The following is a 24,383-nucleotide window of genomic DNA, read 5'->3' as shown; positions in this document are numbered from 1 at the left end:
CTAATGAGTAACTTTCTAAATAGTAATCTACTAATCTACCAGTAATCAAACAAGGAAAAAGAGCTACATGGAATTAAAAAAAAAAAAAAAAGGGGGGGGGAAATTACATTTGTGAGTGCAAAACCGTTTGTTCTTGGATCAAGGAAGGTATAATAATGAGAAATGGAACGTCAAGTTGAAAAAAAAAATCACATCTCAATATTTAGTTCTTTCTGTATTACTGTACTATAATTAATATAAAGACGGCCACATATGAAAAAAATCAAGCAAATTTGGGTCACTTTTACAGTTTATTCATTTTTCCCAATTTAAAGCACTTCAGAGATATCATCAAACTGCTATAGACTATCCTTGCTGCTTTGTGAATATTAGCAGAAAAGCCAAAACACATCCTACTTTTTAAAGTGGCTTTTCTGTTGTTAATTTAAGACATGATATAAAACATCTTCTGTCAGAAGCTGGAAAAGTTTTAAAGTTAGCTGAATCACAGAATCATAGAATAGTTTGGCTTGGAAGGGAATCAAGTCTAAGTATTCTTTTTCTGGTTTGTAATTTGAAATGAGATTCCTATAGTTTTAAATGTGGAAACAATGGTATGATTTACCTATAAATTAAAATGTCTTAAGCCACAAAATTAACCGAGTTCTTGCACTTAAGCCCAAATAGACCCTACTCACACATTTGCAATACGCTGTGACTTAAAGTTGAAGATACAATTGCAACAGGCATTTCATATATTTCTTTTCAATTATTTTCTTTTAAATAAATTAGTATACTATGTCTAGTGTACAGACACTGTAAAAGGATTTGCTGGCCACAAGAACTTTAGAGCAGATCTACTCATCAGCCTCCTTCAATTTGCCCACAGGTATTTGTGTGATTAAAGTTACCCCTTTAATGCAAACAACAACAACAAAAACCCCAATAAGAACCAACTTCAAGCTTTACTGTAAGGAAAACTAAAAGCTTTACCATGTTCTCTCTAGACATAAGAGCAGCCATGTTCAGAAGTGATACAAGGTGGTCATAACAACAGAAGCCCGTATCACAGAAAGATAACGAATGTAGCATGCTTAATAAACAGTAATATTTTATCCGACCTAATACAAACAGATATTATCTTCAAAGTGCCATTTGCTTTGCACAAGAACTATTACTAGGTGCCAATTACACCTACTGTATCACTCATCGACTGCAACCAAATCCCTGCAAACCAAGGATCCAGCCAATCATAACATAATAGGTAACAAAACAGGAAAATACGTTTGGTTAAAATAGAAATGCAAGGTTTCCGAAGTTGTAAAGAGTTTTACCACCCAGATCAAAATCTTTTACTCCGTGCTTTCCAAGATGTTAAGTTTATCTCTTATACTTTCACTGCATTAACCAAATGCTTGCCAAGTATGTGGTACGATTTCTCTGCAAGCAAATGAACAAAAAAAGTGGTTTTCTTCATAGGGGACATGCATCCTTTAATCCTTACTTCAGAAACTCAGGTACTTCAAAGACAATGTCTTAACTTCAACTTGGTCTGCAGACCTAATCTTATACTCAATTGCATAAATTATTCAGGCCATAAGCCATGCTGTGGTGAAAAGTCATTGCAAACAGACAGAAAAAGTTGTGGGTTTTTTTTTGTTTTGGGGGGTTTGTTTTGGGTTTTTTTTTTTTTAAATAAGCAGTGTTTCTCCTCCTCTTTCAAGGCCTGTGAAAGGTTCTTTCAAGGTTCTAGTGAAAAATACTAATAATCCCTTTAATTAGAATGGTTAAAAATGTTCTACTTCAGCAGAACACAGCCAGCAAACTGGCTATTTAAAGCAGATAGTGTATTTAAGGCCATACTAAAACACTAAGACTGTATAAATGCACATAAAAACAGACAGCAACGACTGATTACAGACGATGCCACTAACGTCTGGTTCTAGAAATGCTTACATTGGCTTAATAGCTTACTTTTTTTTTTTCTTCCTTCCACACTCGGGAAAGAATAGATGAAAGAAAAGTCTGTAAATAAACAAATCACAAATTTTTTCATTTCCCCAGTATTTTTGTCAACTATGCACCATCATCAATGATCAAATTTTCAATAATCTGAATAACTTGCACATGCTAGGCTCTCTCTTTTTAAACTTTAAGAGAAGACTCAGCAGTGTATTTCTTTCCATCTAAGGAGTCTGCAGCAAAACATGTAATGCTACGTTTTCATCAGGATCCTTTCATTTTTACAGAGATTTCTTTGCAGGAACAAAACACTCATCTTCTTCAGTGGAGTACAGAATGAGAAAATTAATCATTCAAAGTATGTGTTTTGTGAGACTTTTTTAAAAAGGGGTTTAAAAAAATTATTTAGAACTTGAGCTTCAAGCACATGACAAACTCTTAAGCTTGCAATTTCATCCAAAAAGATGCTCTACCTATACATGTACAACTATGCTCATGAGAATCCAGTTCTGCCAGCATAAATAGCAATTATTTATTTATTTACTTAAAACACGCTGTCCATCATATTGCCCTAAATACGTACACAATTTTTTTCTGAACTAAGTTACTTCCTTCAATGATTATGCACCACGGAAGCTTTATTACCAGTCCACAAAATTCAAAGGCTTTGAAGTCCATGCTGAACACTCAAAAGCTAGAAAATTGACTGTATTTATTCAGCCTTTCCTGAAGTACATTGCCAGTCTACTGTTATTTCAACTAGAAAACTCAAGAAGAGGATTAATTTAATAGCACTGCACATGCTAAAAGTGTGATAAAAGCATGATAAAGTATAGTTTTAACTGCATCACTCATAAAACACACCAGATAAGCAAGAGGCTGGCTTCTTTAACACAAGTTGGGCCCTTGGAGTAAGGACAAATGTTGGTTACACCAAACAAGACCAGGTCTTACTGCACTAACTTGGTAAGAATCGATCATAACTGTAGTACTGGGGTGATACAGAGAGGAGTAAAATGGCTTAGAGTGACTTGTAGTGGGTAATTTGAATGGAGTATTAAATCAGGGAACGTCTTAAACATCTGTGTTATGCAAACAAAGCAAAGACGACAGGATGCATTATCTCTCTCCTACAGAGGGAAACACGGCATTACTTGCCCAGTGATGCACAACATCAAAACCCAGAACCTACAGGGTGTCCTCATTTGCAGCACCTTGACCAATATACTACAACACAACGATGAAAACAATGGGATTACGTTGGCTTTCTTGTTGCAGCCAGCCACGCTTTGGAGCCGTAGCAACAGAGATTGAGCCAAAATACAGTTGCAACTCGAGAAATTACTGAGACGCAGTATTCTCAGCAGAGCTACTGAAGAGTTTTCTTTTTTTTTTTTTTAAAGCACAATCCACAGCCAGGTTTTAACCTTCTACACCATTTTACCATCAGCTGCAGACTGAACATTATTCTGGAAAGGAGAGAAAAAGTCTGAAACAAGAACATATCCCTTCTTCTCACCTCCAGACACAAACAGCAAATGAAGACATAGTCACTTGCAAAACACCTGCAATGGTTGGTGATCTTCTCACCCACACCACTTCCACAGGCCATCTGTTTCCCCATTTCTGCTGGAGGTTGCCATCCACAGAACCATCCGAAGCAAACTGTGTGACTACTCCCCTCATCCATTCCAATTGCTTTCACCAGCAATTTCAGCCAAACCATCTCAATGCAAAAATCAGCAACAATATGGAATGTGTCTCTAACTCACTACACTGGCTAAGTTGTGGGGAATCAACCTTTAAATAGTGGCAGTAAAAAAACAGTTGCCTACAGTAATAACATTACAGGGTTCTACACTACAGTAAATTCAGAGAGACTGTTTCTCCTCCTTTAAAAATCAGACTCTAAGCCAAATTAAATACACACTGAACAGCATATTCTTTAAAACAAAGAATGTATTTTATATTCCAATTAAAGCAATTTAAAAAAAAAGTTAAAAGAGGGATTCAAATATATTAATATTTTTTAAACAAAGATATTTCTGGATATGCAGACTTATTACTGAGGATTACAATTATGCTGAAGAGTGTATTTTGACACAGCAATACAGTGCAAATGAGGTCTATGTTAAGCAAGATTCTAGACAGCTAAACGCTATGCATCCATTATTAAATCTGTAAAAATAATGGTACAAAAGTAGTATTATACTTTATTTCTAAACAGAATCCATGTACCCTACACAGGAATTAATTTGAGTGTTCTCAAAACAGTGTGAATTCAAAGGTTAGGAACATACTTCATTAATTTAGTTCTAAAAATCATTTTGTTACAGCCAAGCCATTGAGAAAAAGAAATAATAGTGCAGACTTCTGTAAAAAATAACAATATAGGTAATGGCATTTTTTCATATACATTATATTTAATTAGTATTTAAACAGGAAGAGAAAAGATGCAACTGAAATATGGCCATGTATATTAAAGTCATAATGGTTTCTCATTAGAAGGAAAAAGTAATCTGGCTCCCACGCTCCTTCATCATTTTTGCTCTCTCTGTACTTTTAAGAACGATAGATCTTGCTGTACAATTAAAAATTCACTAAAAATAAAACAAAATATGCCTACTAGCCAAAAATAATTTTTTTACTGCAATAAAATGGAATTGCTACACAAATCTTTGATCCAATAGCTTGCTAATGACAAAACTACAAAAACCTGGGGCTTTTAACACCATTTTAAGTCTCATGAAACTCATCGTTCCTTCCCAGTTACGCTGGCGTAACACTGAAGAATTTGGCATGAAAATCCAAAGCATAAAGCATTAGCTAATAATGTTAGCACTGACTGGCCACACCAGAGAGAAGGGGTAGGAAAAAACAAACAAAAACCATCTTTCAATAGTTTCGGTTTAATCCTCACCTCCCCCAGTCACAAAATTGTATTTTACAATACACATTTCCCCTCCTTCAAAGCTCAATTATTTTTATATGACATATAGAAAGCTTTATCAAGTTTTTATTAATGTATTTTGTACGTTATTAATCTGTAGTAATGGTCTCTTAAAAATAAGCGATATCTTCATAGCAGCTCCACATTCACTGACCTCATCGAGTTCTGCAAGAGCAACCACAACTGAACACCAAGACCCGTGTTCAGCCTCAGACCAGGGATAGAGCATACAGATTTCACAAGCATTAAGGCAAATAATGGCCTCAACATTCAGCCTTGCTCTGGAGGAACTACAGCTACAAGTGAAAAACATTTTTTCTTCCATGTCTCTTGTAAATTAAACTGCTCCCATGATACAGATTGCTTCCTCCAGAGCATGCAATCAATAAGAGTTGTTCATTTCTGATCCTGTGCTTCTTTCCCATTTGTAGCTACTGGACAGATCCATTCTAGCACAGATTCAATACTAAACTGTAAAAGAAGTGTTTTACTTACACTTACCCAGCTGAAGGACTAACCAGCTGCTCATCAGATGTTTTACATTCATACTCTTCCATAGTAGAGAAAACCATTACCAGCTTCATTGTTTACATTAGCTTTCAAAGTCTTCAGAACTTTGGTCTAAACACTGACTGTGGCATGGCATAACCAATTAAGTGCTTTAGCATCCCCCAGTTTTAACGGAGTGCAGCGAAACAGTTCTAAACCTTCTCATGCTGTAATGCGAGTGAAATTCAGACTTTGTCAGGTCAATAATCCGTTGCTCACCTATGCCATTGGACTTCGTCAGCTTGTGTACAGAACGTGTTTAAAGGGAAGCCGTTTGCCACTGCTTCTGCTATGCATCCTACTAAACTTCAAGCTAACAATTTAAATAAACACTAGAGGAATATATAAGCACTAACTGAAGCCTGCTTTTAATTTCATGCACCATTATTTGTTAAATGTTTAAGCGCAAGCTATCTGAAGCCAGAGATCTTTATAAGTAATTTAAAACATCTGTTTAGAATTTTTAAAGAAGCTGCAAGGAAAAGCACCTATACTTTCAAACTTTACAGGTCAGATTTTAAGAACTTAAATGACTGAGGATACCACTGTCCAATAAAATCCCAATGCTTTTGATAAGGAGAAGCACAGTCAGGACCTAGACAAACCCTCGTGTAAAATCACCACGTTGTGTTAGTTTTTCAGCTGGTTTTATCGTACAAGTAACGAATAGGCCTATTCAATTCTGTCTACCATCAAATACAAACGTGTGAAATCATAAACTTGCAGTGGATAAAATAGGTTATATGAAACTTCAGGATCACTTCATTGTCTTCTCAAATCTTTTCCTCTGTGTCATGGAGAAGACATCATAATGCTTCCATAGCATGCTTCCTCCGCTATAAAACCACAAAGGATACCACACAGCTTAGAGCGATGCAGCTCCAAAATATAAAGTAACAATAACACTGTGCAATGACGGTCACTGGCAGTCTTGTAACTGTTTAAATATGAAGCTTTTTTCCCCCGCAACAAGCATAACTCATAATTGGGAAAGTCATATTCTGTGATTCCTAACTGTCCAAACTCCTGCTCCCAAGAGAGGTATTGGACACAAAATTTCTAAAAAAGAAAGTGTCAGCGTTATCCTTCTGCTGTTACCTTTCTGCAGACATTGCTCATTTGTGAACTGAAGCACAACTTCAAAATACAAGAATAGACAAACATTTGTCTATATTCTATATAGACAAATATTTCCGCTAGGGAAAGAACAAATATCAGATTCCAACTATGTCTTTCAGCTCATTATTTTCTAATACTTCATAAGAAGCTTTAAAGTACAATTCTTAACATTGCCATTGTTAAAAGCCCAGACTTCCCGCCAGTGAGATGACACAAACGTTTACTCTAAGTCTACGTTCCACAAACTTGGCCACATTTTAAAGGAATGATGAGTAACAAAATCCTCTGTTCTTCTGTTTGGAAGGTATTTGTGTTTACAGAACACCATTCTTCAACAGCGTACCAAGCCTTTAGCGCTCTTCGACTAAAGATATCAAGCCCATTTGATTTAGGAAAAAATCTAAATTTAATTTCTCTCACCTCCAATTCAATCATCAATTGTGCATTATCCATAGTAAGCTGGCTCTGAGAAAGGATGAGAGAAGCACATCTGCCATTAGTTTGCTCATCACCTGCTGTTTAAACAGCACTCACTGTTTAAGCCAGGCATTCCCTAGCTGGAAGGATTCCCAGGGCTCTGCGGAGACTTGGAGAGTTCTGTAAACAGGAAGCACCAATCTGATGGCAACTGCCAAAATCAGCTGTTCATCCCTCCAATACAAGTAACAGACATTTTTACTTCTGACAAAACATTCTAGCTCTGCTTTGTTAAACCTTTTTTTTTTTCCCTTTTTTTTTTTTGGCCTTGGTCCATTATAATTCTGGCAAAAGTTTGACATGACCACAGAACAGGGTTTTTAGAAGGAGTAGCAAGGAAAGAACCCATGCCGTCAGCAAGCAAGCTATTAGCCCGTTTCATCCTATTGTTTCACACCGGTAAGAAATCCTGCATCATACCGTACATCCTGAGCTATCAACTAGCACATCAACATCTATGAAAACTCAGAGGAAAAAAACTATTTAGCATAAACCTAATGTTTTAGGTGTAATGCATTTTTTCACTGTATTGCACTATATTAGCAAGACGTAAGTCTGCATTCCATCTTCAGAATTAACAAGATCCCCCAAAATTACACTGCTGGTTACAAACTTAGTACTATGTCACATGTAAACAGCAAGACGTATCTGGATTTTCAGGTTTTCCTCAATCAGTCTTCATTCATAGGACCGCTGAGGGCAAACTAGATTTTATGTCTTCTAATCAAGACACAGAATCCAAGCACTTCACCTACACAAAAAAGGTGGCTGTATCTTTTTTTTTTTCCTTTCTTTTTTTTCCTCTCTCCATTTCAACACTGCCCCAAAGTACCACTGAGAAGGTAATACACATCCCTACTGTCAGATAACAAAAGCCTGCAGTGGTAAGTTTCTGAAAATACAAACATGACCCATCACTAATCAAAACATGAAATTTTAAAAAGTAATTATAAAACACTTAAATTTTTATATCATGGAAAGCATTAATTTGATACTGTCTCTCATTCTTTTCACTATCCCCTGTTTTGTTGGTTTTAGTCTGATTTCCCAATTACGTTATCAAGTGCAGCCTTCCAGTGCGAAGGTGACTTCCCCTCAGTCAAATGTAATGTTGTCAGAAGCAGAGTTTAATATGGATTCAACATTATAAACAGAAATAAAGAAATTGCAACACATTTCTTGCCAAGACCAAGGACAATGGTTCCTGGGTCCCAAAAAGGTATGCGTATGTCCCTCTTTCAGTTCTAATTAAAATACTATAAAAATGAACTTTGGCAACACAGTGTACAGGAAGTGTTATTGTCTTGTCCACAAGAAATTGTGGAGGTCAAAATTGTTTGTGGATACTAAAGCTTCAAAAAATTTTAGGGCTATAAAAACAATGCAAATCAACATATATGCCAGAAGCCTCACTGGAATCTATGCTACCTTCAAAAGTTCAAACATATAGATATTTTAAATTTCCATATTCAATATTTTGGTTATGACTTGAAGAAAGAAAACAAGATCTATATATTCACAAAAAAATAAACAGGCATAAGTAGTCACGTGTAATCCTCTCAAATCAAGGCAAAAAATTGTTTTTACCTTACAATGGCCTTCAATAAAGTCTACTTCACTTTCTCAAGAAATTAATTTCGTCATGTAAATAGCAAACCAGAATCTGTCTGTCCAAAGCATTTAATTAGAACATGCAGTGGTTTTGAGGTCTATTATATTTAAAAGGGTTAACATAAATAATTTCTATTAATGGTCCTAACCCACCAACTCTAAAATATGCAATTGTACACCACAGCCAGTCATTCAGGCAGGAAATTCTTTCTTCAAATCTCTCCGGGTATTCTATGACTCACATAACAATTGAGATACTTCCAAGGGTTTTCCTTTACATTTCCTAAAATATTCTTCTGTATTTTGATTTAACATTCTTTAGATGTAACACAACACCAAATTTGAGGCCAAGTGCAACATAAGGGTTCAACAGAAATCACAAAAATAAGCATCTTAATTTTATTTAATAAGGTTAATTGCATTTTAAACAATGTTATGCAATGTTCAGGCAATTAGCACCATACTTACCAATAAACTTGTTTTGCATAGTCTCTAGGAGAGCTTGGTGGGCATCTTCTGTTTGTAAAGCACATGAACATTCTCTGGCCAGTATGGTTCGGACAAGGTGCTCTCCACAACCTAAAGAAATATTAAGATTGGGAATAGTCAAAATATAGATATCACTATGAAGAAACTCTGTCATTATTTTACACCATCACAGCCAAAAAAAAAAAAAAAAAAAAAGAGATGCATATGATAGGTGTCTGCGATTTTTTTTTTTTTTTTTTTTTTTTTTTTAAAGAGAGTGACACCGAGTCACACGAAAATTCAACGATGGCAGCAGTTTTTCCTCACGACTTTCCTGAAATTTCTACTGCACGAAGTCATAAACCAAAAAGGGTTAAGTACAGAAAGCAGAAACAGAAATAGTGAGAAGAAACAGCGAGACTGTCTCTGACTTGTCATCTTTATCCAGATCCTGCAATTCTCTCTCAAAGAATCTACTTACTAATCATTCACACAGGAATGATCCTTGGATGCAACTCTCTTCAAACCAAGAACATCTTTAGTGAATGCCACAGTAACTCCTTTGCATGATGTAATCTTCTATTTAGTCCATCTGATTTAGCCTTTTGTCAACAAAGGAATACGTGAATTTGCCTATGCTTTTTTGACAGGGTGGCTGCTCGTTGGACTCCTAATAAAAATTCCCGTAATTTTTAAAGGTTTGTCTTTAAGAAACTAAAAAGCTCCAGCAAACCACCACGTATTGCTTCAGTGCTCTCTGTACCTATCCCCTGAAACCTGTTGATGACGAAGACAAACAGGTCATTAGTGCTACTCTTACTCCGTAGGATCGCTTTCACACCTGCTGTTTCTCTCCCACGCTTTTTGGCATTCCTGTAGTGTGCTTTGGGACATACAGCTGTGGTCAACTGGTACAGTGCACGTTTACTGGATCAAAGTTTTTTTGGACAGGAACACACACTGGCGATATCTTCTGCATGTATACAAAAGTCATTACGCTACTATGCCTCCCATTTGTTGACATTTTTCCTCAATGGCAAGGAAGCAGATGAACCAGCTAGAAGAGGTCTAACCAAGCACAAGTTAAGCCGAAATGTGTTATCCAGTTAGGAAAAAAGGAAAAAACACAACCAACTAATTTAACAGCTGTAATATGACAATGATTTTAAGTATCTAAATTTAGGTGATTACAGTTTGATCAGGCTTGTAACTTCAGGGTATATCAGGGCCTAAAACTGCATTAGACACCAGAATATAGAGAAGTCAAATATAGTCAATTCCCAATTATCTATACATATTTCTAGCAAATTCCTCATTAACCATGACAAGATGCAAGCACCGTGCTGGCTCCATAAAAAAATCTGCTATAATCCAGTTGGACTTCTTAGCTCAGGTGCAGAACTACATAAATACAACTACGCAGCTTCCAGCGACAACTTATGGCTGGAAACAATCTAGCTGCTTTCACATGGCAGAGAGCCAGAGCTCAGACCTAAGCTGGCTTCAGACAACAGCAGCTCAGTCTCCATGGATAACATTCACTTTACTGAAAGCACTAACAAGCCCAGAACAGAGAAAACTGAGCGACTCTGGCTGAAGCCAGCCTAGATCTGGCACAAAGAAAGAACTAATAAATAAACCCAACCCAAACTGGCTCCAGTGCAGCCTGCTGAGTGTCTCATCGCTGTGCTTCCCAATATGCTGAGTTTAGAGCTCTGACTGGTTTGGGCGCAACACTGCACGAACATGCATCGGCAGGTCTAGCGCTATGTCTTGGAGCTACTCACAGACTGGCTGCTTCTTCTTGCCATCACTTTTAAGCCCTAATTAACATGGCAACCTACTCCAAGAATCTCTCTTTCTGGTTACTTGTCACAGAATTACATGCTTCCCCTTAAAGGCAAAGTGAGTTTAAAAACGCTGTTCTTCAATGACTGCTAACGCAGCAGAAAAAAAAAAAGACCCCTCATCCCCCATTTCCAAGATTGAAAAACCAACAAAAAACCCCTATGAAGCATTATATATGCATTAGATGTCAGAGAACAAGCCCAGGGACCAGACTGCAGAAAAAAATTGTGTTCACGTGCCCTAAAATCTTGGATTTTCAATCACCAAAATTACACCTTAGTCTTCAGTTATGTACTCCTTCTAATGGGCAGTGTCTCCTGATTAATACAATTCGGATAAACCGAATTGTTTGAAGTGGGGTACGTTGGCATTGAATCTACATATAATTGGCACAACAGAAAGACAAGAAATTCTTTGTATAGCAAACAGATTGAGTAAAAAACAGTTACAAATTTAGAGGAAAATGAAAGAGCTGAAGTACTATGACAATTACACAGCAAAGGGAGGCAGTTGTTGAGAGCACAAGAAAAAAGTGTTTTCATTGAGACTGTCAAGCTCTCGAGTTATTGAGAAAAGTGTCCTGGTTAGGATATTATCTTCAAGAGGCTCATACAATACAGTGTCCTCAACAGCTGCTTACAGGATGATCTGTCCGTTCATTGCCTCATTACTTCCATGCTCGAAAGCTTTTGTCCACAATAGAATTGACAGTTATCTAATATTTATTCAAGATAAAGTAACGTATAAAGAATATGCAAAAACTACAAGATGCATTTTACCCAGAGATCACAACATGGCTATCACTTCTTTTTAAACTAAGAAAATTTAATCGTTATGAAGTCTTGCTGTAAAGAATAAAACTAAATAAGCATATGCTCCAGCACAAGCTTAGCAAGTTGATTTTTTCTTGAAAAGAACCTGTTAAAACCTTTAAATATAACATTTATACCCTATGTGAGGTAAGAAGCAAGGGACTTAGCATGTGAATCAAGCAAATGAGACACAAAAATCAGGGTGAGCTTATGCATCTCCTATGCATCTAGTAATAAAACCAGATGTTACTACTTCACAATTTTTAAGTAATTCCTAAATTGGCATCAAAAAGACAACAACATTTTTAGCACGATGTATAACGTTATTTTCCCCTAAAAGAATGATTTTATTGAAAAGTTCCCATAACATCAAGGCTGCTACAAAAAAAAAAAATTAAGAGAAAGAAAACTTAATATGTGTTAAGAACAGCTGCAGCCCACTGATGTGATCCATGATCAACCACAAGGAAAGCAGCCTTGCAATTCTACTAACACATCACACATCTCTACATCCCCACAGTCATTTCTTTTTGTCCTATTTATGTCAACCTATAGGGCAGCAAACTTACAGACTGCTGCTGGCAGTGTACGTAAAAATCTTTCAACACATCACATGCCAGCAATCTGCAGGGACAGATAACGAAGGAAAATAATCCCCCCATTTTGAAAAGAAAAATTTGTTACTGCAGTTTTTTATGGAGGAACATCTATTCTTAAACAAGAAAAATAACTAAGCAGTGTTTCACATAGTTTGACCAGATACAAGGCTGAGAAAAAGAATTACCCTAATTATTCCAATAGAATTGCCCTTCCTATTACCTCCGGTTAGAACCAAATACTAGAGTGTGAACTGTCTTGCAGGTTTAGCAGACCTATATGTCTCTATAGTCTCAAACTGGGAAAACACTGTAGATAATACTAGGGCTAGACACAAAATAAATGTATACAGAATTACAGTAATCGAAACCTAATTTATAACTTAGAATATAAAGTTGTGGGTTCAAATTTATAGTTCCATTCACTTGTAATCTAACCACCAGCATTAGCCAACTTCCGAAAAAGTTCTATTAACATGACTCAAGACAGCAACTACAGTCAAAACTACTTTAACGCATTTCCAAATCATGCACAGAAGCTGATGAAAATGTAAATCTGGCTCATTTGCTTAACTATCTCACATTATACTATGTTTAACTGTATGTGTTGCTACATCGTGGTTTGTCACTGAAAAAATACTGAAACCAAACCAACAGGGACTCCTAACAAGAATTTTTCAATTCTACATTAAAGTCTCAAATGTACTTGTTCTAGTACCTTTCCTGTAAACAGAGTTTAAATCATTTTATTATCCTTTCCCAGTAAAGATGATGACTTCTTTGGTAACCTGAAGCTCATTATATCTCAGAGACACTTTGCAACGACAGACCAAAGCTTCCATAAGCCTTCACACAAGAGTGACTCAAATGGAGATGACTATCTGGAAAAATTTACTAGGTTAAATTAGTGCTTCTCACTGAAATAACTGTTTCATATAGTAAACAAACTATTTTCCTAACACAGCAATATTGTGCAAACACCATGTTGCCTACTCATAACCCCTCTGTTGACAAAAATACTACTGTTGGAACTACCGTTGTCTATGTTTGCAGAGGTAAGTACAATTAGTTGCCCTCCTCTAGGGATCACTACTGGCAAAGTGAGCAATGGTTCTACAGGAAATGTATAGTCTATTTTGATAAATAAATACATACATACATGCAAAGACAGATATTTTGATGTAAGTTTCTAGCCGCCTAGGTTAAGGGGAAAGAATTTTAAAAACCCAGATTCCTAAAGGCTCCAGAGGTACATGGCAGCAACAGGCTCCTATGACAAGGGAAGCAAAGAAGGGTAAGGCTCGACAGTCGTAACACATTTATTTTGCACTCAAATCAACACATTTGTCAAGAACCAGAATCTCAAAAAAAAAAAAACCAAAAAAAAACCCCCAACAAACCAACCAAAAAAAAAACCCCAAAAAACCAAACAGCCAAAACTCTCCAAAAAAAACCAAACCAGAAAATCTGTCTTCAACCAGAAGCTTCTAACCCTGCCTGAAAACGACTTGGAGATCCTACAGAAAACCCCTGATGACCACACAGAAAGCATCAGAACTGATTTTCAGAAACACGTATCTTCTTGGGTCACACCACAGTACAGCTTCTAATGCAGTGTTTCTTTCAAAAGTGCAAAGCTGACCAACACTGAAACATGACTTCCCCCTTCTGTGGGCATTTAAATGTGTAATTTCTGAGAATAATACCACTTTTCCTATTCAGACACTCCTCATTGATTCATACAAGATCCCCACAAGAACAATCTGGGAATCTAACCCCCCCTTTTTTTTTTTTCCCCATAGTCTCTTTTTCTTCTGTTATCCTATTATAACTTAACAGTTATATATGTATCTGTAGTCCTCCTGAGTTACTAGTTCAGCCAAACATAGCACAGAAAAGCACAAAGCCCCCAACAGACATTTTTTTGAGCTTTGAGCATAGCAAGATGGTCATTCCTGCGCTCCATGCACCAGATATTGCTGATTAGTGAATCAGATCAGGCAAACCAGAAGTACCTGTTACGTTGTACAGTGCTGTACAACAAGTGAGATGCGTGCCTTTTTGCAGCGGAATGAGCGACAGGAACCAATCATGGAAACCTGTTACTATGCTGACAAATGACAATAATTTTTCCACTGTCATTCATAATTCCAGTAGTGGGCAGATACTCTAGAAAGCAACTCTTTGGTACCTGAATGGCAATATATGCACAAGACAAGAAATGTATCAGGGTTGCATACCTTAGCAGGCATAAATGTGAACTGTACACCTTACTGACCCAGTTAAAGATTTAAGAATTTTTTTGTTATAGTCCATATAGCCCATATAGCCCATAAGTTACATAGAAGTACGTAACCTGATTCACATTTTTAGTGTTTTCTGCATAAACCTGATCATATTAGTAATGAACAAAGCTTAGCAAAGGCAAGTTTTATGAGCATATGAACCACTAGCCATTATGCTGTAAAGCCAGACCCAGTCTTCGTATTTCAAGTACTGTTTAACTGTACGCATGTTGTGGCTTAACCCAGCGGGCAGCTAAACACCACACAGCCGTTCACTCACTGCCCCCGCCCAGTGGGATGGGGGAGGGAATCGGGGAAAAAAAAAAGTAAAATTTGTGGGTTGAGATAAAGACAGTTTGATAGGACAGAAAAGGAAGGGAAAATAATAATAATAATAATAATAATAATAATAATAATGATAAAAGAATATACAAAACAAGTGATGCAAATGCAATTGCTCACCACCCGCTGACCGATGCCCAGCCAGCTCCTGAGCAGCGGCCCCCCCCACCAGCTTTCCCCCAGTTTCTGTACTGAGCATGACGTCACATGGTCTGGAATGTCCCTTTGGCCAGTTGGGGTCAGCTGTCCTGGCTGTGCCCCCTCCCAGCTTCTCCCTGGCAGGGCGTGAGAAGCTGAAAAGTTCTTGACTAGTGTAAGCACTGCTCAGCAACAACTAAAACATCGGTGTGTTATCAACATTATTCTCATCCTAAATCCAAAACACAGCACTGTACCAGCTACTAGGAAGAAAATTAACTCTATCCCAGCCGAAACCAGGACAATGCACATAATGGTTTTTAAGCTCTAAGTCTTTTTGAACATTTTGTTCTGTTTAGCTTGTCAGTAAATGAAACCAACGTAATCCAACAGCACACCACCGGCTAGGTACATACCGCAGCACGGTAGCTATGGAGACAACCCAGATGCTGTTTGTAAAAGTGTCAGCTGCTGAAATGAGAAAACAGACAAGCCAGTAATATTTAAGCTAGAGTTTAAAATTTCGTATTTTTCCTTCCTAAGTGATCTTTAATAGTTAATAGCTCTATTCTGTAGTAATTTGCTAGTTAGCCTATGCACAACTTTCACAACAACAGTTACTAGGGGTTTCTTGTGGGTTTGTTTTTTTTTTTTTTTTAAGATGGTTAACATCTTTAATTTTCAGCTATTATATTGGATACTATTTTACACTGCGTACTATTTTGAAGAAAAGGTAAGAAATCTAAGCTATAATATTTAAATTTTAATCTAACCCTCAGTACCAAACAGTAACTAATACTCTACTTAATTCACAGGTTATACAAACCTTAATTTGCTATAGACTTTGGTCCTTAATTTGAGCTTCATACAAGAAACTAAGGATTAAGTTACTGGTTTTTCCTCAGCATAGTGACTTCTCAAGTAGATTTCTAATGCTTGAAATAACCACAACAAGAGGGGAAAGAACCCAGCACAATATAAGCTGAACATCCCATACAATGCGTGCTCTGCATCTTATAATGTTCTACCAATGGAACCAAGATGGCAAACGAAAGGAAGGCCTTCTGCAAAGTAAGGGCCTCCGAGCAGCGTGTCAGAAAGAAATTGTTTTTCTGCTTCTTTTGATGGGAGATGCTTTCAAGTCAGGAAATTAGAAACAGGTGGGCCAGAGGGCATACACACATCCATGCACCACACTGAAAAACACGCGTTTTCAATTTTCAGACATGAAAGAGACTCCTGTTGAATGGAAGGAGAAATGAAAATCTAGCTTGCTTTCTGCAAGCCATAAGCAGAGAGCTTATGGAGCCCTGACAAGCTGCCGGAGCCTGTCTAGCTATTGAAACGTACAGTACCTCAACACAAAGTGTACAAAATGGAAACTTGCATTACTCACATTCATGCGAGAATGGAAAAATTAATCTAGTTTACGCCACTGCCAAAGTATGACTCTTCTCGTTTCAGAAGCTAAAGATAGAAGTTACAGGTTATCTGTATTTTATTATCTATTCCATACAGCAGAGTCTGAACCTGGTCCTGTTAAGTTGTTTCAACTTTGATCTCGTTACTTTCAGTTAAATAGTAGTGCCTAGGAAAGAAGTGTCAGTTAACAAGTTAAAAAAAACCACTATTTCTGCTTTATTTCCTGAATAACTTCTAGTTATGCCTAATGGAAACACAGTGAAACCTGTATTTTAGCAAGCTCTGGTTGTCATTACCAGCATCTCTAGAAAGAGCTGACTAAAAACTTGCAAGCCAATGATTTTAAAAAACAAGATACAGTACAGTAAAAATATCTGGCTGGTAAGATACTGATACAGTTAGTTACACATTAAAATAAAAATTTAAAGTCTAATTCTGAAAAGACATAAAATGCTACAGCCTAGCATAATGCAGTACAGTACTAAATTAAAGTTGCATAATTTTAGCTTTTTGTACTCCTATCAGCTGCTGCATCTTGCCTTCATACTAGCAGGGGAAATTTTTCACTTGCTGACCTGCTGCCAGGAAGAACACCTGCAAACAAAGTCCTGTCCAATTCCTAAACCATTGATCCTAGAGGGATCAATGGAGCACATTCTTGCTGCAGACAGAAAATTCTTAGGTGATTTAACTTCCAAACTAATGAACACCTACTAAGAATATGCAAATGGAAATCTTCCAAAAGGTTGTAACTTCAGTAAATTTGAGTAGGTCTCAAAGATAACAAAAGACAAATTCAACATCCAGACAAACTGTGTCTAAAGTATCTTCTCTAAGGAAAGGTGGGAAAACACTTTCTATATCTTCAAGTTTTTAATACGGGCAAAATAAACTAAAATCACTCTGAAGAACAACTCATCCAGCTTCTCTACAGTTTTACAGATAAGAGGAAAAAAAAAAAAAGACTAAATAGTTAAAATATGCCAAATGTAGGAATCCTTCATTTCCAAATAGTGGAAAATGCCAGATAACTTTACCTATTAAAAAAAGCCATTTGTTTTGATTATCATGAACAAGAAGAATTTCAGATGTACCTCCAAGAGAGGTCAGAGTGAAGAAAAAAAGTAGCTCCATTAAAGTGGATATGCGTTTTACATTCTTCTTTACATTTAATATATTTTGAAAGATTAATTTCAGTTAAACTGAAAAGGAAAAAGCAAACTGTTTTTGCCTAGGCCTTCATCAGAAGCTTTGTTGCAATTGATCTCTTTGTAAAAATACTACACCTTTCCAAACTACATCACTTTTGTCATATAAAATTTACAGGAAAGGAAATAAGATAGTAGCTAACTAAATGTATATAATGATTTTCTCCAAATCACAGAAAAATGTTTAAGACAAAAACAGAGCTCAAGTTTGTCGCAGTCTCCATTTCACTTCGTGTCCTTGCATCCAGTTCAAGCTATTTGGGCAAGGAATGACAAACAGGAACAGGACTAACAGTGTTCAGAGGAGACAGTGCTGCACAGCTGGCTGCTGCCCCAGGTTATGAACACGCCACCCCGAGCAGTGGGCCTTCTGCAGGAGACTACCACTTCTAAAAAGCCCATGCAACTTCATGCTTACAATATATTATAACACTAAGCCCAATTAAAATTTCAAGAGGTAATAAGCACTCTTTGATTGTTGCATCTATCCAGTTCTGCTTCAAAACAACCCTTCCAAAGGCAATTCAAACAACCATTCCGATTATTTTGTGGACAAAACCCTCAGCTTTGAACACTGCGGTACTGTGTTTAATTGACTGCTTCTTAACGCTACCATTCCCACAAATCATCTTTGCCTGTTGCTTCCTCTCTCTTCACACAGCCTTGTGGTGGTAGGGAGTTCAGACACCACATGCTACAGCACTGAAGCCCCCGAACAGCATCTGGACACAAAGGCTGAACTCCTGACAGAAGCATTCACTGCAGAGGTAAATACTGACCTGTCTGGAGATAGACCTCTTTCTTCCTCTACCCTCTGGTTCACTGTAACAATGACATAACCCTTCTCCATATGCAGCTGCTTCATCTGTGATGCATTAAATTACCTATTATTCCCCAAATCTTACAGGACCAGACTGATTCTGAGAGATAATACATATTTCTACAAAGAGATTAACTGTATTAGAGTATCTATCTCACACAGTGCAGCTCAAACAATCTATACAGGATACAAGATTTGCATGTGAAATTCCTCTGGACATTTGGAGCATGGACTCAGAAGGACGCAGGCCAGACAGACAAATGGCACCTGCCCAGGTATTGGCAGTCACTGGATTCCAGCGCAGCCGCTACTGCCCTCAACGCATGGGGATCACAAAGCCAAAGTCCTGCGTCACAAGTCAATTTGCATTAAAGCTTCCTTGAAAAACATTTACTCCACAGATTTGCACATCACTGTGGTTCCTGTCGAAAATGAGTTTTCAAGTAAGAATCTACGGTTCAGTGGCTTCCAAAAGGAGAGAGGGAAATGCTGGTGGAGGGCGTAGCTCAACAACCAATTTAACAGGCACAAGCCATCTCTCTATAGGTGTCATTCCCTATTCCACATTACCTGTTCCATTTTGCCAGCCAAAGCATCCATGAGGTACACAATGGACTGGAAAGAAGAACAGATGTGAACAAAAAGTAAAAGTCTGAGCAGAAAAAGGCAGGGGGAGGAAGAGCGAATACACTTATTTTCTTATCGATAAGGATTTTGAAAACAAAAGAAAACCCTCCTTGAGCACGGGGCTGGACTAGGTGTTCCTTGCAAGCTAAACAATTCTGTGATTCTTCGCAATACAAAATATGCTATTTTTCACTTCATGGAATGATACATCATATATATGTATGTATATCCAACACAGCTTTTTACACATTTTGACGTAATCCCTAAAATGCCTTTACGAGAACAGAGGCCAGCGCTTTTGACCAGAGACCTTAACAGTCAGTCCTTTGGGATCTTGGCAAATTCACCAGCACAAGAAATTGGTAAGGGAGTCAGGCACATTCTGCTTATTTACACAGAATACATATAGTCTCTGTATGCATTCCTAAAACATTGCTGTTATCTGTATCGGGTTTTCATTCAGTCAGGAATAGACTCCGGGCATGGGAGAAGAGCAAGACACCATTGAAAGACTCTTCCCACACTGAATCCTCAACTACGCCTCAGTTCAGGTCCATAAATCTGATATCCCTGCTATTTTCTCAACAAAACACAACTTTGGGCTCAGTCCTCAAGCCCAATTATATTTGTTAACATGCTTAATTTTTCTGAAAGGACTCAATAGATTTAAAGATTCTACTCCTTTTTCTTTAGGATTATAAACCATAATTAGGTCCCATTTAAATTCTCCCTAGGACATCACATCACGGTACCTTTCCTGTAACAAATATTCTCCTCAAACGGATTCTAGTAAAAGCTGGAGACTATGCAGCTTTGTGGTACAGAATTTCTGCATTTTGTAAATAATGCAAGACCTTCTGTCTATCTTGAGAAATGCGACATTAAAAGGTTTGCTGGTGTCAAGGGCTGATACACATACACAAAGCACACCACCCATGCATGAAGAACGGGTAAGTATGCTTTCTACTACCTACCGTTGTAAAGATGTAAAAAGGAATGGAACACATTATTCTCAGTCTCTACATTTCCACCCAAAAATTCCACTTATAGTTGCATATTCAAAGTCTCCTGCATTAGCTGTTACTGTAAATTTTGTATTTATCTTTATATTCTATATTTCAGGTTCTGTATATCCAAAGAGAATTATTACTTTTCAACTTATCTCCCAGGAAAAACAGCCTGCCTCTTACCCCAGCAGTATTACTTTTGGCACAGTTAGTAGACGAATATTCATAATCATCATGGATATTCCAACTGGGGAGAAGAATCAATGTCACACTTGATAGTATTTTGAATAGGAAGAATATACACAAAGCCTTTGATTCCTATTATGTTCAGGAAAAAATAGGAAATGTTTTCTTAAAGTACAGCCGAAAAACGGACTATTGTTTCTCCTACGGTCGGGTTTTGTTCACAAATGTTTTCCCTCCAAATAATACCCATCTTCTTGAGTTTACATTCATATACCAACAAAAAACATTCACTAAAGAGTTCCAAGTGACCTTACGAGTGTGGCTTTGGCCTCTTTTTTTGGGGAGGTGGTGGCGGTGCTTAAAGGGGAGGCTGCATTGTTTGCACCTGTCTGCACGTGCAAATGTGTGCACACGTGCATGCACGAGCTTTTAAAGACCAAAGATTTGGCTTCTACTATGTTGATCCAAAAAACAATTCAGCTGTTACTTACATTTACGCTAAACAAAGGCCACTGGTAATTTAACAAGGCCATTTAACAAGCTTTCAGTCAGTCTCTACCATCGTTCTTGCATGGAATGGTACTTGCATTATGTTGTTAGATGTCAAAGTTAAGGTTGCCCAGGTATCTTAGCTATACCTACAACTGCAACATTCTCTGAATTTCTTGAATTTTAATACTGGTTTTGAGATACTCACAGAATTCCTGTAATTTTTATCCTTCAGTTGCCAATGAAGTCCCACAACTGTATTTTTGTTCAAAAAAAAAATTAATTTTAATATAATAGAGTTCATATGTTGAAATGTCTCAGGAAAAAATCAATACAAGAAAATCAGAAAGATTTCACTTGTTTACACAGAAACTGAATTTTAGACTGAGAGTTACAGAATAAACCTTGAATTTAAGGCCCTTTATATTCACAGTCACTCCTAAGTTCCACTGTCTCCCCCATTCTGTCTTTAGAAAGTCTTCATGTTTTGATTTCAGTTTTCCCACCCCCTGTTAAACTATATCCATAAAATATGAGTTTTACAATATCCTGTATTTTATAAACCATGAAGTAACTTTTGAAAAGCCAAAAAAAATAAAACCAAAGACAGTGTGGCTAAACAACACGGCCAAAAGACTGTTAGAGGTAAGAAAACACCGTTCAAAAAATTGAAGTCATGCCCAAACAAGTTCAGAACCACCACCTTGGGCACATTCAATGTAAAATCACAATAAAACCGGCCAAAAATATTTGAGAAACAACTTGCTAAAGGCATAAGAATTAATACCAAATCCTCCTTGAATACGCAAAAGCAGGAAGCCTGCCAGCATCCACAAGACCAACAGATGATCAAGATGTAAAAGCATGTCTTCAAATAATACATGACCATTGAAAGCAAGCTACGTGAATTTGGAAATACTTTTAATGAAGTACGTTTATGGTGACGTCTTTTTTTTTTTTAAATGAGGAAGATATTGAAAGATATGTCCCAAATTGATGCTTCAACAGAATGATTTTAGAACAAAATTAATAAAAACTCAAGTACAAAACCTACTGCATTACTAACTGTGGCATTTAAACTAACACTTCTTTTTCCAAGAAAGCTTCTAAAGAGGTAAACCATCACAGAATAAGAAAAACATTCCCAGCAAAATTTAAATAACTGGGCTTCTAAGTACAAAAAGAAATGAGGAATCTTCAGAAAGTCATCCTGACCTATTAAAAACAAAGATATCTCCAGCTTATAAAGTCCCAATATCACAAACCGCTAGAAGCTTGGATGACACAGTGGAGGTGCTTTTCCCAGCCCCGTGCTTTTCCCTGGAGACCCGCAAACACCCTCTATCTGAAACAGGACACCAAACTATCTGGAGCTCTGATATGGCCCAGTGTGTCCATTCTTACGTTCCGGCCAATTCCGCATGGATTTCAACGTGCAAGAGTTCGTATCCTGTATACTTTGAATTACTATTCCAAACTCTCCTTTCCCCACACCAGAGGTTTTCCCCAACCTATTCAATCGCTTGCTTATCATAGCCTCCAAAACCCAAAGACATGAGCAATTTCATAAGTATGGAATTAAAATAGTTTACAAAACCCAGCCCTTAAAAATTGCTTATAGGAAACTAATGCCAAAGAACATCCTTCTTCAAGACTGAATACGGAGCCTGATATAACAAACTCTCAAGGTTTGAATTTCTAACCCCAGCTATCATTAAAAAATGTTAAAAAGTCTAAACCAGCACAAATGTGAAACCTTTTATTTCCCAAAGAAATCTTAAGTTAAAATTATTTGGTTTAACATGTATTAATACTTAATAATTTAGAGCATACTTTCAATAAAGCTTTAAGGTAATCATAGTTAAACTTTTCTCTTCATTCAAGATTTTTTTTTTTTTAATTCCAAATGCAATTTGATGAATCAGCTATTCTGTGAAGTCATTTAACAATAAATATTAAAAAGTCTACATATACAGTACTCAATACACACAGCAACCAAAGCCTAATTTTATTCTTCCCCCCCCACGGCCCCCACCCCATAGATAATGTTAGGATAAATTTGTGCCAAGTTTACCACTTAAAGACAAATTAAAAGACATGTGAAATTAAAACAATAAAATGTTATACTGTAAAAACCACAGAAATCTAAACTGATCGTAAATTTCAGTTATTTTATGTACATATTTTAAATGCTTTTACATACAAGTGTATACATCTGTATGTAAAATGAAACATGAAATGAATGTGCATGCACACAGTTTTTATTTATACTTAATATGCAAGTTTCATTGGTTGCCTTTTTTTTTTTTTTAAATTTATGTCCACACAAAACCAATTTAGAAACCTACAAGAGGGGGGTATAATCACTACTACAAATACAGTCTAGTCTGATTTTAGGTACACCAAGTGACAACACTCATCTTCTCTTAGGAAGCACTGTCAATCTTAGAACTTTCCAAATCAGGGCATCTTCTAGAGTTTAGGCAGTACCTTTATTTTCTAAAAATTTCATCTAACAATGATGCATGTTAACATATTATTTTCTTGTCTAGCCTTGGCAATTTCACCTTTTGAATATTTGCAGATGTTTATGCCCCCATTCCCATCTCCTGTTGTGATCCAGCCAAGTTGTAAGTTTCATTCTTTCAAGCTTTCCTATCATTTAATTTTTCCATCTCCCTACCCCTTAATTAAGTTCAGGGTTCACATTATTGGATGCTCATATTTTAAACAAGTCAGGCATCAATATATTTTGAAACTGCACTAAACATAAATTACATTATAAAATAGAACATTATAAGCTTCTGAAAATGGAAAAAAGAATGGTATTGATTACAGAAGAGTTCTCACTTCCTGTAAACATTTCTCTCTCTCTCTCTCTCTCTCACACACACACACACACAACTTTAAAGGAAAGCCAGAAACAAGAGTTTAATTAAACACCACTAGTCTGAATTTCAAATCACTGAATAAACAGATGGCCATGCTTCATAGACCGCCAGCAGTCTATTTCAATTAACTGGGATTGGTATTAATGTAATGTCATGGAAGCTGAAAGATTTGAACCAAAGAAATATATATACATATATGTGTGTGTGTGACAGTTATAGATAGTATAACATTAAAGTATTTACCACTACCAGCAAAAACAAAGGAGACTTCTATTGAAGGCCATCATTAAACCCAGACATCTCCTTTAAGTATATCAGGATGGTTGTCTGCACTTGCACAGACTTCAAACCCAGCTGACTTTGCAAAGAAGTTTTAAAAAACTAAATAAAGGTGTCCTCCTCAGCTTTTCCACAAACAATCTCTAATATTGGGCTTATACTCACTAATTATTATGGTCCCGAATACTGCAATATTTAAATACATTTGCTTACGCAGGTAAGCGTTTATTAAACTAAAATCAGTATGGTGTTCCTGGAGTAGAAAGATCTTCTGACACTTCTGCATCCAGCAGGACTTTCCTTTGCATAAGTACTAAA

At 36.8% G+C, this 24,383-nt stretch overlaps 1 protein-coding gene across 3 annotated transcripts in view; it reads right to left on the bottom strand.

The window, feature by feature from the left end:
- Positions 1-24,383, bottom strand: part of TASP1 (taspase 1) — an 87,383-nt gene that overhangs the window by 17,311 nt on the left and 45,689 nt on the right. For all 3 annotated transcript variants that reach the window (XM_076335071.1, XM_076335072.1, XM_076335074.1), the window contains exon 11: positions 9,116-9,226. In XM_076335071.1, the coding sequence (XP_076191186.1) occupies positions 9,116-9,226 (111 nt within the window). The remainder of the gene's footprint in view (positions 1-9,115; positions 9,227-24,383) is intronic.

This window comes from Aptenodytes patagonicus, chromosome 3, assembly GCF_965638725.1.
Source record: "Aptenodytes patagonicus chromosome 3, bAptPat1.pri.cur, whole genome shotgun sequence".
NCBI lineage: Eukaryota > Metazoa > Chordata > Aves > Sphenisciformes > Spheniscidae > Aptenodytes > Aptenodytes patagonicus.
The sequence above is the reverse complement of the archived record's forward strand: the minus strand, read 5'-3'. Positions and strand labels throughout refer to the sequence as shown.